This window comes from Fringilla coelebs, assembly GCF_963513975.1.
Source record: "Fringilla coelebs genome assembly, chromosome: 4".
Taxonomy (NCBI): domain Eukaryota; kingdom Metazoa; phylum Chordata; class Aves; order Passeriformes; family Fringillidae; genus Fringilla; species Fringilla coelebs.
Window position 1 is genome coordinate 35,561,794 of NC_140032.1, and position 16,575 is coordinate 35,578,368.

At 36.3% G+C, this 16,575-nt stretch overlaps 1 protein-coding gene across 1 annotated transcript in view; it reads left to right on the top strand.

Moving 5' to 3' along the window:
• Positions 1–4,863: 4,863 nt before the first annotated feature.
• The window catches only part of ASB5 (ankyrin repeat and SOCS box containing 5), a 28,196-nt gene continuing 16,484 nt past the window's right edge, over positions 4,864–16,575 (top strand). Inside the window, exon 1 of the mRNA XM_084204868.1 lies at positions 4,864–5,110. Coding sequence (XP_084060994.1) covers positions 4,915–5,110 — 196 coding nt within the window. The 5' untranslated portion in view covers positions 4,864–4,914. The remainder of the gene's footprint in view (positions 5,111–16,575) is intronic.

A 16,575-nucleotide genomic window follows, 5' to 3' on the forward strand; every position in this document is an offset into this window, starting at 1 on the left:
CAGGTAAATATGACTTGTTTGGGTTTATTTTCTGTGCCTTAGCATAAATGCATCATATCCTTTACTTAAGAATGATATTAATGAAAAGAACGTTTAAGACTTTTTGAAGATTGTTTTATAGTATGTATGCCTTTTTTTTTGTCTTCAATCTGATGTTAAGGAACCATTTTGAATAATGAGGAAATAAATTTTGAAATAGTTCGTTTGAGTCTAGATTTCTCCAGTTCAAATGCTTTGAATATCAAATAGTAGAAAAAAATTGCTGAATGTAGATTAAGGAGGAAATGGCATAAGATTCAGTAGCTTTAGGTAAGTATGTGAAATTTTGAAGATGAGCATCTCATACACTCATTAAAATACAAGTCAGCTGGTCACTAAGCAGATAATTTTTCATGCTGAGTTAGAAATTTCTTTTTCAGTAGCTCATGCTTCTCTTCTTTTGAGTCCTTCATGAAGAATTTTATGCTTACACCAGAAACTCAGTACTAAAACTTGATTTCTTACTGGTATTTTTTTTAACTCCTTGTTTCAAGGGCATTACTTTATAAATTTTTCCTGGTTGGTTGGCTATAATGTATAAAATAATCAATTTTTCAAAGCATCTAAGAGTTCCTGTTCCTCTGCCTGTTATCTTAAAATCTTCTGTTACACCTGTCACTGGACAGAAGTTTCAGAACCAGGATGACTATCAATTTGCTGTGTATATTGAGCTGTCTCTTATATGTGGAGGAAGACATGCAGGTGAAGTGTCATGCAAATAATTCCTTGGAGTGTATTTCATCTTTATCTCATTTTTAAAATAAACATTTCCACTTTCAGAGATTTAGACGCATTTCCAAAATAGAGAAGAAAACTGTTAAGACTGTTATGAAATTTGTGCTGTGAATATAATTACTCTTTTACATCTTCTATCATTTAGTTTAAATATATTAGTTTAAAAATATAAGTAGAAGGAAGCATATTTTCCAAATGTAACAACACAGCATGTGCTAAAAAGAAATCATATTTCTAAGGGTTTTATAGACTTTGATGTTAAAAAAATGCCTTCAAAGACTAAATATTCTATCAGTTGTGTTAATTTTCTTGTGTATCTGACCTTACTGAAAATTAGACGCACCAGTCTTCTAAAGCACAGATGTAAAATTGCCAGAATAAAATAGTGTATGACTGTGGTTATGCAATTAATCATAGATGATAGGGCATAGGTTTTGTAGGTTTGTTGTTTGGGGTTTTTTTCCCTTTGTTCTTTGTTTTGTTTTGTTTGTTTTGTTTTTCTAAAAAATACTTGGTTTGGTTGAAGGTAAATTGACACTAGATTTTGGACAGTTTGAATTAGCACAAACAGGTGCCACTGCTAGATACTTTCTTTCTGCACTTGGCTGCTACACAGCAAAGCATTAAAGGCCAGGTTACTTTGTCTGAGCTCTGGAGTTTGAAATGAACCACTTTATAGTCATTATAAGCAGCAGTATTGCTCTCTTGATTCTACAGATTATATTCTTGAGAAATGATAGCTGACCAAGCTACATTAAAAGGGAACACTAAGACCATAAATCCCAGCATTTGAAGTTTCTTAAGTGGTTTTAAAATTAAAATAGTTAATTGCCAGAAGTGGGGAAGCATATCAGAGGAATCATTACATTGTTCTTGTTTTATTTGCTGGAAATGTGCTAGTTTGTCAAGGTAAGAGTATCCTTGTCTGCCACAGGATTACTATCTTCTTAAACAAAATAAAAATACAAATATTGTTAATCTGCAATGTAGCTTGTTGCCATTTTCTTGTGTGCTATGATAAAACCCTAAATGCTAAAATAATTTTACATTCCATCTCTTCTGTTGGCATTAAGTGAATGAACAGTCAAGATTTCATTTAGGTTTGTAATCTGAATTTTGTATTAAAATAAAAATTATTAAATACCCAGTTAATTACTCTTTTCACCAGGATATCTGAGTGTTTTTTTAACAGCAATGAAATTATCTTCAGAATCATCCCCATTTTACTAGTGAGGAAATAAGGCCAAGAAATTTCCTTCCCAAAAGTCAAAACTACATGGGAAATGCAAATATCCAGATTAATCCACTGCTCTTTTAAGTGTTTTGATATCATTATAGTGTTGTACATTTGTTACATATGGTGCATTTCCATTTGGAACCTCTCAGTATTCTGAAGTGCTGCAAGATATTGCCATGCAATTGAAAATGTGGGACACTTACATCCCAATTTTTTACAGTCCTTCATGTCATCTCATTGACTGCCTTCATTTATTTACCTATGCTTCTATTTTCTGATTTCCATTACAACAGCTGTAGCTTTCTGTTTCTGGTTTTCCCAGTCTGCATGGGCTTCCTCTCAGCTATTCTGTGTTCAGATCTCAGCATTCACCTTGTTGGTTCTCCCAAAATGCCGTGTGGGTGTTAACTTCTAAGCAGTTGCTCAGTTTTCGTGACTGGGTGCCACATAGTGTGGCTTTGCCAAAAAGCTGTAATGGTAATTTCTGTAGCCCTTTAGAACCCTTAGATTAGGATAGACTTGGTTCTGTGCAGCTGGGAGAGTTTCCAGCTAAGCTGGCACATAAGAGTTACAGAGCTCTTAAAAAAGAGGAAATATTTTAAGACTAAACTTGCCAGCTTTTGATGAGTATGTGTGAGCTGGAATTCTCAAAACTCATGATTTCATGTAGTTTTTCATCCTTATGTAGTTTATTACTGATGAGGGAAATTTTTGAAAGGATGCAAGGCAAGTTTTGGTACAGGAATAACCTTCCTGGTTAACAAAATATGGGAGAAGTCCAGATGAGAAAGCAGGTACCAGATGGCATAACATGGAAAAAGGGTCAGGTAGAACGCTGTAAGGAAGAAACAGCTTTCTGTAACATATTTATGGCTTTTCCTTGGACTGCATGGTAAATTTGTTAAATGGGTCCATAAGATGGCTGGAGAATTCTGTGGACTGATCAAGTTAAGTTTAGTAATACTAGTACAAATATGGGAGAAGTAAGAAATTCCAGTATTGGGTGTGTTACTAAGGAAAATACTATTTCTGTTAATGATTGAAACAGAACTTGGCAATGGTAGCTCAGATCATAATGCCTTTTATACTTGTGGAAAACATGACACCTCAATTCAGTGTCAGATAACAATGTACCAAATATAAAAAGGGATTTTCATTTGGCATTTTAAGTACTCATTCCCTCTTCTAAGAATGGTATGAGGAAAGCAGTTCCTATTCTGGCTGGATGAGAAAATATCTATAAATGAAATTTGGTAAAAATTTGTGTATTTTTTTTACTAACTAATATAGTTTACAGTGTAAGTTCGTTTTTACTTGCCTTTTCTAGTTATGATTGACTTTTAAGTGGATTAAATTTTTTCAAAGAAAAATACCTATTGCCTGTTTCTCTCAAGATAAGCACAATTCACGTTCTGTCTGTCAAAAATTTTAATAATTTCCAAGAACATTTTTGCTTATCATTGTCTTTTCTTCATTTGTATGGGTTTTTTTGAGTTTAGTGTCCAGAAAACATTATAGCTTCTTACTCTAATAAATCACTCAGAGTCAGATGATAAGAGGTGCCCTATTGTTTCCACTTTCCTTTCAGAAATATGGTTTTGTATTATAGTGCTTAATATCTGCTATTCTGTTCATTGAAGTCAGGGTGATCTGTGAATGCAGTGACATTTGAATCATACTCTTTTATCCTAGTGGACAGCTGCCAACATTCTAAAATGTTTTTGTTTTTTTCTAATCACCAAACGAGAATCCAGGGTAGAATAGAAAGGTTTAGGATTACTTTGGGCAGAGCATTTTAAGTTATAATTCAAGACACTGTTTTTTTTGAAGTTAGAAGGAAGTATAAAAGTTTAGAGTAGGACCCTTTCTTGTCCTGCCATGATTCTTTACTTTAGGATTATAGTTCACTTAGAAATCTGGTTCTGTCATGCAGCTCCTCAGTTTGTATCATGTTGCAACTCAGCAATGTACTGAGCAATTACTCACACTAATGGAACAACTTGTGAGTGACTGCTGATGACTGTGAGTAATAGCTTTATGGTATAAAAGCAAATTAATTCTTAAAAAATTGGAGGAATTTAGATTCCCTTCTTTAAAACTGGCCAACAAATAAAGGCTGTCATGTCATATGATGCAGCACAATGAAATACATATCATAACTATAAGAAATTTTCCATGTTGAAATTTTACCTTTGCATTTTAATTAATTTAATTTTAGGTGCTCCAGGTCTTATGTATAAAAATACCTAGATGTTTGACTCTTATCACCTACTCTGAGTACTGTTTTTTGTATAGTGCTAAAGTCTTTGTATACTAGGTACTTTCATTCAGCCTGAGCAAAACAATGAGACTGTCAAAGCTGGTATATAATAAATCTCTGTTTATTTATTAATATGTACTTCAATTATTTGCTGATATGATTCTAGTTTTTTAAGGAAAGAATATTAGTCTGACATAAAATGAAATATCAGAAAAGAGCAATTGTACTTAAGCAGCAGGAGAACATATTTTAGCAAAAATGGATTATCTGAGTTACATGGTTTAGTACATGAATTTCAGGAGTTTATAATAATACTTTTGAAAATGTATTTAAACTTGTAAATAAATGAATTAGAAATGCAGAATTTGGAATGCAACAGACCTTTTAAGTGGAACAAGTACAATCCAGGATCTTGGAACCTGCTGTCCCACATGAATATCACCAGGCTAGCAAGAGCAGTAGTGAACTCAGTACTATGTACAGTATAAATAATCGTCATATTTTGAGCAGCAGGCATCATGACCAGCTGATATTTTCTTTCCTCGGGACCAGTTGTTCCCAAGAGTGCATGGCTGGAGCCATATGATCTTATCAACACATTTGAGAGCCCGACCCAAACACTGACAGAGGTTTTGCTGCAGCAATGACTGTCATAGAAGAAAGTCGCCCTTTTGCGCAGCAGTTATCCAATGTCTACTTTACTATACTTTCACTTTTTTGTTTTAAACTTTTTGTGAAGATCAGCCTTGCTATACTTAGTCATTTCTACATTGTGAAAGGAAACCGTAAGGAAGCAGCAAGGATAGCTGCTGAATTTTATGGAGTTCCTCAAGGACAAGGTATATTTGTACATACTCTGTTATCTCTATTGTTTATAGATTTTGTTTTTCAGTAATTACTTATCTGCTAGCCTCATTTACATTCATTTTTCCAAATGATATGTCTGAGTGGGGTTTTTTTTCTGTGCTTGTTGCTGTGTTTTTTATAACCAAAATTATCTGTAGGAGTGTTGTTAGATTATGTGAGCTTGTGAGCTTTTTTTCTTTGGTTTTCTTTTTTTTAAATTTTTTTTTAAATTAATATTAAGTTCAGAATAAAACTCAAATATCACAAGTAGTTTTCTGTTCGGAGAGAGGCCTAGATTTAAGATGGCTGTATATAAATAAGGTTGCCAAATACTTCCCAATCTGGGACTATTTTCCCAATTGCTCCTAATGTTCTCCAGATTACCCTGCATAGTTTAAATTTTCCAAGTTTGGCATATGATTATATTGCACCACTCTAGTGAAACTAATCGAAATATTTCTGAAAATTATGTCTTGATTAGGGTAAAATTTTCATGTAGTAATTTTTTTGAGAGATATGGTCCTCATATACCTTGAATAAGTTGTCTCTTGGCACATAGCAGGAACCTTAGTAACACTTTGTCAGGGCCAACTTTTGGGCATGTGTGTGGAAACCCTTCAGATCTTACTGGGTTGAAAGCTCTTGTGAAAATTCCTTTTTTCTGTTCACACAAGCAGAACTTTGGCAGAACTGTTACCCCAAGCTCATCTGTAGTGAGGTACCATTTTCATTCAGTTCTTTTTCTGCATTACAGAGCACTTTTTCTTCTAAATTGTGGCATGCTGGCACATGACTGAGCCCTGATTTTGCTCAGCTTGGGATCTCTGCTACCTCACTTGTCTTTCTTATTTTTCCTTGTATTCTGGGACAGCATCAAGCTGAGTTAGGCAGTGGAACAGGAAGACTTGTCTTGCTTCTTACTGCCTTTATACACTCATCCCTAGGTACCACAAATGTGAAGACATAGCCCAAGTTAAACGTAAAGGGAGAAACTATAGAAATAAGCCAGAAACAGTTTCAAACTCAAAAGATTTTTTCAGTCTTCAATGCCGGAACTAAAGCTAGATATTTTTTGTAGGGGTGTTAAAATTTGCAATCTAGAAAGAAAGGCTTAAATCCTAAAGTAGGAATTAGCTTACTTTGCAGAAGATTTACTTGAGATGGATTTGCATCATGTGTTTTTTGCACAAGCTCTGAAACACAGGGTTTTTACATCTGAGCCTGTTAATTGCACCACTTGAACTACTATGCATGTGTGTGTTTGTGTGTGAGTGAGTGTGCAGATAGAGATGTGGGAGGGTGTGGGCGTGTAAGTATGCGTTCACTACAGTAGGATAGGAAGAGCACAGACAGGAATACTTGCAGAGGATGGGGAAGGCCTTACTTGAAGTCAAGAATTTTTTGCCAGAAGCTGCTTGCTAGCTCTAAGGCAGCTCTTTATGGGAAGACCAACACACGAGAAGGAAAGAGACTTAGGAGGAACTGGAGTGAAAGGAAAAACCTGCATCAGGCTGGAGAGTAAAATAGTGCTTATGGTGTTACCTGTTGCTGAATCCAGGAATCTGTAATTCAGGCATTTGTCAAAAGTCTCATGTCATACCTAAAGAAATTTAAAGCATTAAGTATTACTAAGCATTCTAGTAGCTGGCCAATGCAAAAGGTGAAAATCTATCACTCCTGCAGGTTACTGTTTTGGTCAGGTAGCAGAGGTTTTTATTGATTTAAGGATCAAACACATGGTAGATTTTCTAGTTTTCTGCTTGTTTTGTTAAAAGAAAATAATTATTGCAACTATTTTGTGCTTAAGTTGGACTTTTTACAGTTCAACATCAATGTGCCTTCATTTTTCACTGTCCAGCTTGTAGTGGGTGGTTCTGGATTTGTAACAGCTGTGAGCACATGTTCGGGTAGTGTTACAGAATCTACTATTCGTCCCTTTGTTGTGACTAACAGCAGCAATCCTTGCTCTTAGGGATGCAAATAATTCCTCCTCAGGATCATAGTTTATCTTATCTTTTCTATACTTTAGTTCTATGTCTGTGGAAAGAGGCATGCTAGTGTCTGAACTCACCATGTGTTGTGGGATTTGATTTTTTGGTGTTGGTGAAACACAGGGATGCCTCAGTTTCATGTAATACATGTAACAAAATATCTTGCTAAAAGTGATACGTAGAAGATGTACAATAAGTAACATGAAGCATGAAACTGCTTGAAACATATATTGTAAAATTAAATACTGAATGTCATCCTAATTAATGATCCATTCTAAATACTGAATGTCATCCTAATTAATGATCCATTCTGTGTTTTTTCTCAAGTAGCAGAGAAACCTTGGCAGAAAAAACACAGCACAAAGAACCACCAAGATAGATAATTAGCCTAGCAGCTATCATTAGCTAATTGAAGTTTATAGTGTTTCAATAAGTAATTCAAATTAGAGGAAATGTTTCTTTTTATTTTCTGGTTTTAACCTGATTACATACTCTCAAAATTCTGTTAGGAATGATATTTTAGGTTTGCTTTTAATAACAAAAGATTACTTATTGCTGTTATAATATAATTTTGAATAAAAAAGAATCTTTGTAAAAAATGTGCTACTAGGCACAGGCATTAATTTCATACTTTCTGAACTGACCCTTTGAGTTAAAATAAGTCTTTCTTTTATGAAGTCGGTGTAGTTGAGGGTGTTTCAGGTACTGAGAGGTAGTTTTTGGTGGAACTCCTTTTGTCAAACTGAAGGTATAGAGGTCAGTTCAGGAACTGAGGCCCAGGGATCATGCATTTCAAGGCTGACTTGCTTTATTTTGTCACTTTTTCTTTAGTAAATATAAGGAGACAGCTTTGCCTGTGTCATCTGCTTTGTGTGGTCTTGTTGCTAAATGTTAGTGGTGAAACAGGTCATACTTTGTTCCTTAATATTTCAGGAATATTTTCAGTTTCAATAGTCAGCAATCTACACTTCATTTATCCTTTGGATCTCAAGTATATGTGAATGGCTGGATAATGTCATGGTCATTAATTAGAAATTCTTATGCTGTTTATGTGACACTGAAATACAGGAACTAGATCAGTGTTCAGCATCAGCTAAGAACAAAAAAGTGCATGTGAAGGCTCTACTAATTATAGGGCATTTTCATTTGTTGATGGAAATGATGTCTGAGTAAAACTTTTCCTGTGTATAGCTCAAAGGTACATTTAGAGGCAAATTGATTGCTCTAGGATCAAATATCATGAGTTATCTGGTGAATGTTTGGCTAACCTGTTTTTTAAATGCTTAGTAATAGTGATTTCTGCAGCATCCTTATGCAACCAATTGCAGGTTTTCTGTTCTCATCACTAAACTGCTTCCCACTTCCCCCAAGGATGACCTAAATCTTTATTTCTGCTAACTAAATTCATGAAATATTATTTTTTCTCTCTGTGTATGAGAAGTAATCAATTTAAGGACTATTATCATGCCTTTTGTTACTTCTACTGTTTTTTTGTTTTTTAGAATACAGTAAAAAGGATTTAACTTAGTCTGTCCTCCTAAGTCTTATTTTCTGGCACTTGGAGTTACTGCAGTTGCTCTCCCTTGGACTTGTGCCAGTTCATATGTAGTTTACAGGCATCTTTACTGATGTCTAATTTCCCATGTTAAACAGAGTGCTCCAGCTGAGACTTTATGAGTGTAACTGGGGGAACTATTAATCGTATACAAGTGGAACACTTATGTCATGTGCCATGTATATGGCACCCTATGTAATACCTCCTGGAATGATGCTGCCCCCTCAGCAGTAAAGTATTATGGATAGAGGCTCTAGCCTGTAAAAAAAAAAACGTGTTAAAACAAAGTCACTGTATTGTGCATTTGCTTTTTCCTCTCTTCATATAGTACTTTGTACTCACCTTCAGCTAATTTCATGCCCTCTTGGTATCAGACAGCTTCTCTGTTTTACTTGTCTGTTTTGAATTGCTTCCCTCTGAGCAGCTGTAGCATCTACAGTTTAGTGTCACCTACTGCCTACATAAAAAGAAATACATTATTCTATCATTCACAGTATTAAAGGCCTGAATAGCACCAAATGCAGGACAGAACTTTGCATTATTTTACATTTGCTTAAAGTGAATTGAAGACCTGTATCCCAGATTTGAATAATTTTTTTTCAGTGGTCAGTGTTACTAGTGCCATAAAAAATTAAATGAAAAAGGGATCCATTCTATTATAAAGGTGCCATTTGCTGGGTTATTTTTAACTTTGGCACTAATTTTGTAAACACTTACTCATATACACTTGCCCCATTGACTTGAAAGGGACTGATTAGTTGTTTGGAGCCAAGTGCTTTCCAATCAGGGACTAGAGCTGCGCTGGAAATAGATTGTGGTGCCTAGTGTTTCTTTATTTATTGTGTTGCAGTGAACATTTACATATTTGTTGCTTTTGAAACTTTGCAAAAGTCAAGATTTTATTAATTTCTTTCTTAATGGGTAAAGACGTAACAAGTATATGTTTGCTCCATTTTAAAATCCTGTGCCCTACAAACTGTTACACAAGAATAAACTAACTTGAAAATTAACTTTGGGTATATTTGGCTCCTTAGCAAACTATGTGTAATGACAGTGATCTGCACAGTAACATTTCTTCTCTCATGGTATTTCCAGATCTGTGAAGAGTTAATAAATCAGCCTTTTGTACAGCTGCTGCTGGATGAACACTGGGGGGTCAAAAGCTTTTAGGCTCTTCCTACTGTACCAGCTAATAAGTCATATCATGAAAGTGCTCTGTGTATAGGAGCACTAGGTTAGAGCTTCAGATGAGTTTTATAGTATAGTTGCTTTAGGATGAGGTAGTAGTTCTGTGATTTTAGGTGATTTCAAAGTTTGTGGATCAAATCTAAAGAATTAATCAATTATCAGATGTTTTGGGTCTGTAAGATATAAATTCTGCCAAAAAATACTGGTAAGATCTTGGTTTGTATGAAAGAGGCTGTACTTCATTACTAAAGATAACCTTATGGAAGGAGGCATAGTTCCCACTCATAAGCATTTTTATAAGGCAGAAGGTGTCTATTTTATCAAAAGTAAACCTTATACTTAGTTATAGTCAAAATTATCTACAAGCAGAAAGTGGTAGAGAGGAACCTTCTTATGAAAAAAATAAATTGCAGAGGTTAACATAGCATAAACAGCAAAGAGTCATGTACATATACAGATACCTGGGGTCTGATAGACAAGCTAAGTAGTTCTGAGAATGTAAACTGATTTGTCTTAAATATCGTATTGTTTAATTATGTCACCTCTCTTCACAAAAATTTGTATAAAATTTCACTTTATCCATGAGTGTATAAGTTAAAGTTCCTTGAAAGCAGCAATTGTGTTTGTGGTATGCTTCTTAAAATACATTCTGGTTTTGCAGAACAGGAGAGGTGAATATGCCCTGGTTTCTTGTAAGGTTAAGAAAGTCTATTCTTGAATGACTGTTGCAAATTCTAAGCTACCCAACTTTGCTGTATCTGCCTTGGTCAGGCACGGTAGGAAAGCTCAGTACACTAGTTAGGCTAAATTAAGCCATCAATAGATTGTGGTAGTTCAGTCTGCTGGAGTCTCCATCTTCTCCCAGAGACTGATAAACACTATGAAGTTTTCTGTTTCCTTTTTTTTCTTGTACACTGAGAACTACTTGGGTAGTCCCAAGAACATGGTCCTTAAAATACAGCTCATAAATAGGTAATAATGATGTGTTTCACTGTTAGAGATCTACTGTTTGGATGGCTTGTAGTGAATGATTAGAGCAAAGTTGTCATATTTATTTTATCCTAACAAGTTGCAATTGATAATGCCACTCAGCAGCAGTTGTTAGGTAGGGAAGATAGGCATGAGGCATTTTCTCAACTGGCATTCCACAGAGATCACAGTTCTATTAATAAAAGCCATACAAGACCTCTCTTAGCTTCCTGGATACAATGGAGATTCATTTAGCAATGATAGGAATATTGTATGGCATACCTATTCACCATACCACTTGGTGCAAGGCACCACATTTAGCATTTGTTTTTCATTTGCAGCACGTAAGCTAATGGTGTAAAAATGCTTAAGATAGTGTGAATATTCCTTTTTGGAAATTTTAGAAGGGTTTTTTTTTTGATGGAGCTCATCACTTTCTCTTGTATGCCAAATAATTTGCCTAGTATGACAAATGACTGCCAAAGAAGAGTCATACTTCAAAATAATGCCAAAAAGGCACCTTCTTTGAAGGAAGGAAATGACACCACGTATTAGACAAATACCAGAACATTCTTTTTTGAAGAACATATTCTACTGTAAAGAGGTTTTGCTCAGAGTTATATGATGCAACTAAATTGGCATGGCCTTATCCCTGACTTATTTGCAGCAACAAAAAGCAAGAATATCTGTTGGCAAGCATGTTACTTTTAATTCAGATTTTTCATTTTTTACATCCCTCATCTGAAAGAAAACTTCTGAGGCCACAGAAACATCTAGTGAATATGTATGCTGGAGCCTGTTTGCATATGCTTGCCTCTCTAAAAGAAACTGATATAGCCTGTCATGTGGATTTGTTTGTGGAGTTATTTTACTGTTCTGTGTATGTGAAGACCTCCTTGAGGTCCACCAGCTGGTTGGTTTCATTCAGGTGTGCCTCCTTGAAATGTATTTTTTTTCTGAATATGAACCTTATCTTTTCACTGGCCTAGGTCCCATTTGCTTGCTTGGAGTGTACAGTCTAAACTCATGTGGAAATGCCCTTCATCAATTGATTTCTGTATTTTTCTGTGTGAAGTGAAGACTAAGCTTAAGAAACAATAAAAGCACAAAGTGAACATTATGAACTCTGATTTATCATAAAACCTGGGGTTTTAAAGGTGCATAGCAATAAGACTGAGCAGTAAGCCTGAAAGGCAATCCTGGAGCAATCTGTCTGCAAGGCTTTAAAGAGAACTGGTGTTCAAGAAAATATGCAGAAAACTGCAGCATTGGCTTGGGGCAAGCTCACTTGTACCATCTGCACTGGTCTTTCTTGCAGTGGTGGGGCATAAGGCAACAGGGGAAGACAGAAATAGCAAAGCTCCCTGAAGGTGATGTTCCTTCCTTCAGCCCCTGGATTTTTATGGGCAGGGTTTTGCTATTCACATTCCTCTCTTGTAGGGGATGTTCTCAAACACTTGCAATGCAGGCAAACAGCGAGTGAACTTCTGCCAGTTAGATGATGATGGCTGGGGGGAATTGCATAGCATGCCTGAGGACTGAGCTCTGCTCAGGACTGCAGCAATGCTGGCTGGCTGGCCATAAATCCTTTGTGGCATGCTGCATCTGTTGCACCAGTGGATGTTACTCTCTGCCATGTCTGGAGTCTTTCTGGCAATAGATACGCTCTCTCTCTTTATAGCTGTTCTTTCACCATAATTGACTGAAGATTCTCTCTGGGGTGCCCTTTACCACTTCTATGCTGACTGCTGGTTTCATGCCTGTGTCTGTCTTTCTGTCAATATCTGAAGCTCAGGCCTGCTTGGTAACTGATTTGCTTAGGTTCTGCCCCATGACTTTTGTAATTTAGTTTAGTTTACATATTAGCAAGTATTCTATGTTACTGCATGAAAAGTTTGACAGGTACACATTGCAAACAAGCCAAGAAATGTAATAAATGTGTCATTGTTCTGTATTTGACTTCTGAGAGGCCTGAGACAAAGCCTTTGTCACATCAGAAGTTTAAATCTTTCTTTGACCTTTAATTATGATTCCCAGGATCCAAGAACATAAGGTGTTACAACTGTAGAAATCTCAGGAGAAGAGGTAGGGAAATTACTAGCCAGACAGCCATGCTGTTGCTAACATCATCATCTTCATCATCAGAATCTTCTTCGTATTCTTCTACTACTACTACCACTACTGATTTGGAATGAGATTGTACTAAGAGTATGTAATAGACTTTCTTAGTGCTTATAATGGTGTAAAGAAATGTCATTTTATACTTAAGTAACTAGTGACCATTAAAGCATTATCTACCTATCTGCTGGTATTTGTCAAGAGGACTGGTTGGTGACCTGGATAATGCCTAAGCTTCTGGTTGCCTGCTATTGACTAATATCACCATCATACCTGCCAGGAAGTATGGCTTGATGCAAAAATCTGTTTAACAAACAAATAAAAAGTTGTTCCAGGCCTTTCCTGTTCTGCTCCTAGAGCTTTATCCCTGTACTTTTATGGTGCATTTATGTTCCTTGGGATTGAGCTGGCACTGCAGGATGTAACAGTGGCACCACTGTGGCCTTGTAGGATGCTGTTTTTGTCAGAAACCACAGTTCCTCAATCCTTCCAAAAATTTGCTTCATCTTGGCATCTCCTACAGGGAGGTGTGTTCAAAATTTCTTCTGGTTTGTTTTTGGCAATGTCAAATAACAGGCCACTGCTGGGGTACTGGCACTGAGCCACAGGGAGCCTGTCTGTCATTTCAGCTTCATGGTTGCAGGGTGTGGATCACATGAGCAGGAAGAATCAGTTTCTAGTCCTGATCCAGAATTTAGTGTGTCACGTTCCATGCAGTCACTGTGACCCCATAATAATCCTGGTCATGAAAACAGAGTAACCTGAAAGTACAAAACAGTTTGGGAAGCAAGGTGGGTCATCAGTTTGATGTTTGAGATGGTTGCACACAAAATACTGATCTGTTACATTTGAAAATGGTGCAATTTTGTGCAATTTTTCCTAAGATAAATTATTGTTACAGGAGTCTGGACTCTATTGCATTGCACTGCATCATGTGATGAACAGTCAAGGGGGTTTTGGGTATTGTTGGTTTTATTAACACATTTTTTGTGTGTTACCACAATTGCATCTCTGTTGCCTTAAAAAGAGTCTTGAAAATAGAGTGAGTTCCCTGCTGAAAGAGAGGAACAAAAATTTACTTCTATTTTCATTCCCACCTGTTAAGAACTGTTGCCCCTTTAAACTCAGAGCAATGTGCTGACATGGAAATGTTGAAACTTTACTCATATTTCCTTTTACAAAAATCTGGAATAAAAAGATTTTGAGAGTTTCCTTTAACACTTCTTCCTCTGGGTTTTAAATTTGGACGGAACTAATTATTAATGAGATTTAACATAGTGCTTTATTTAAAGCCTGTATGCTAATTTAGGCCAGAATTCCAAACCCATCAGTAAAGTCCTCTGCTTTCCTTACTCTCAGACTATAGCATCTGCCCCTTCCCCTGGCTACTTTTTTGAAGGTAACTGTGTTGCTTCCATAGTAACTGTAATCTAAATGCTGTGCCTAACTGCTTGTTTGCCAAGTCAGGAAAAATAATGGTCAACTGTGTTTTTTACATGCTTGGACATCTACTTAGACTTGTGTTAAAGGGGTTTTTGCCTGATTTTGGAAATGTTTGAATGTCTTCTATAGTGAAAAATCTGAGGAACATAATCTCAGGACTAAGCCTAAGTGGTTTTGTAGTTTTGAATGTTAATAGTTTTATTAGCTAATGAAGTTGAAGGATCCTGATTTTTATTTCGTAACTAATGTAGTCCAGGGCATAAATGAGAAAGATCACGTAGCAAATCCGTGTCAGAGGTGGAACTGAAGTAGCAGAGTCTTCAGCCTTACTCCATGGTTTTCATCATGTTAATTCCCTCATCTCAACTGTATTTTTGAAATAATTTTGGATTATTTTTGATGCTATTTTAGCTTTTTTTTTTTTTTTAATTCTTGTATTTATGAACTGTTTTAATAAGACTTTTAAATGTTTTTGCCTGGAGGTTGAATGGTTGGGCCTAGCAGAATTTAGTGAAAAGTTCCTTCTGCAGTCCTGAACTGGATAAGCTTTGCCTTCTTTAAAGCACAAAAATGCATATTTTTTTATTGTTCTCTAGAGTATTCAAAGTAACTCAATGAATGGCAAGCATCTGTGGAATATCTCTGTGTAATGGAGATACTTTTCCTACAAGCCATGCTGTGGAGGTGGCGGGTTTTGGGGGTGCTCTAACTGCATGGGGAGCTCCTTGCCTGCAGTTAGGGGAGCAGGTGATGCTGGCTCCTGTGGGGCTCTGCCTCTTTGAAGCCATGGCAGCTGCCTGTGTCCCTGCTGCTTTCCTTGCTCCTGCCAGCCACACCTCCCCGGCAAGTAAGCGAGAACAGAGGCTGGAATCAATGTGGGAAGCATTTGTATGAAGTCCTTCCAGGTTTGTACCACTCCTGTAGAAAGATGCAGATTCATTCTCAGCTGACAACCTCACCCACAAAACTCCTACAAAAATATGTAGATTTTTTTCTGGCCAGACCACTGTCAATTCCTGCTCCGCAGTCCCAGATGCTTTGCTTGATCCTGATCCTCACAACCTTCTCCTGAGAGTCCTGGAATTCCATTCCAAATGGAAATTTGAAACTGAGATGAGCCTCAGAGCCATGGCAAGTAGAAAAACTGTCAGTTTATTTCTCACAGGAGGATAATGCTGGTATCTTCCTGCACAGGCACATGTTACATGTCCCCAGTATGCTCTCCTGTTAATTCCCCTTCCCATATTTATTTACTTGGAAGAAAACACTACAAAATAACTCATAATTCTACTATTAAAGTGATATATTTATAATGCCCCCTTTATAATGAGCCCTTTTGTGAAAGCTCTGTTTCAGATTTACATGCAGAGATTGAATATGTTGAAGTGTTTATTTCAGTCTGGGAGATATTCTGATTTGTTCAGCTAGATTAAACCCAAGGAAAACAGTTGTCTGAAGGCAGCCTAATGTCTGAGAATGCTGTTTTGTTCTGTCTTGTGAGAAGAGCAGTAGCCCACCAACTTCTGTTCTGTAAAGGGTGTAGCACTATTCCAAGTAAGACAGCTCTCATGTGCTGCAATTTCAAGGTGAAATTTGCAGCTCCTCCTTCTTCTTCCCCTCACCCTATCTACCTATAATATTGCCTCTGATTTCTCCTAAAGAGGGATATAGAAAATTTCATTAAATATCTGAGCACTATTTCAGAATTTTAGGGATTAAGTTTTGTCAGGTACCTCAAAAGAGCAGTATTAGTGAAACTCAGTAATGTTGATTTGCTTGTTAAAAATTTACAAGAGGCTACTTTATATATCTGTAGAAGAGCATAATGAGGAAATATTACAAGGAAATGCCAGGGAGGTAAAGGCGACATTTTAACATGTTATTATTACACAGAAATTACTGTCTTTTACTGTTATGCAATTTTATCATGAATGGCTTCTCTTTGCAGATTTCTGTTGTATAGTACCAGCCTGATACATAGTAATGAACAAAAAATTCTAGCACTCTTTGGTTGGTTTTGTTACTATTTTTAAAAATATTGATCTGTGCTTCTTCTGACAAGACTACAGCCTTAATTTCATAACAGGATCAGACTTTCAAAACAATTTTTTTTTAGTCAAAACATGCTTTTATTCAGGATTTAGTTTCTGTTGACATTTGTAGGATAACTTGCCCCCTATTTAAAAAAAAGACA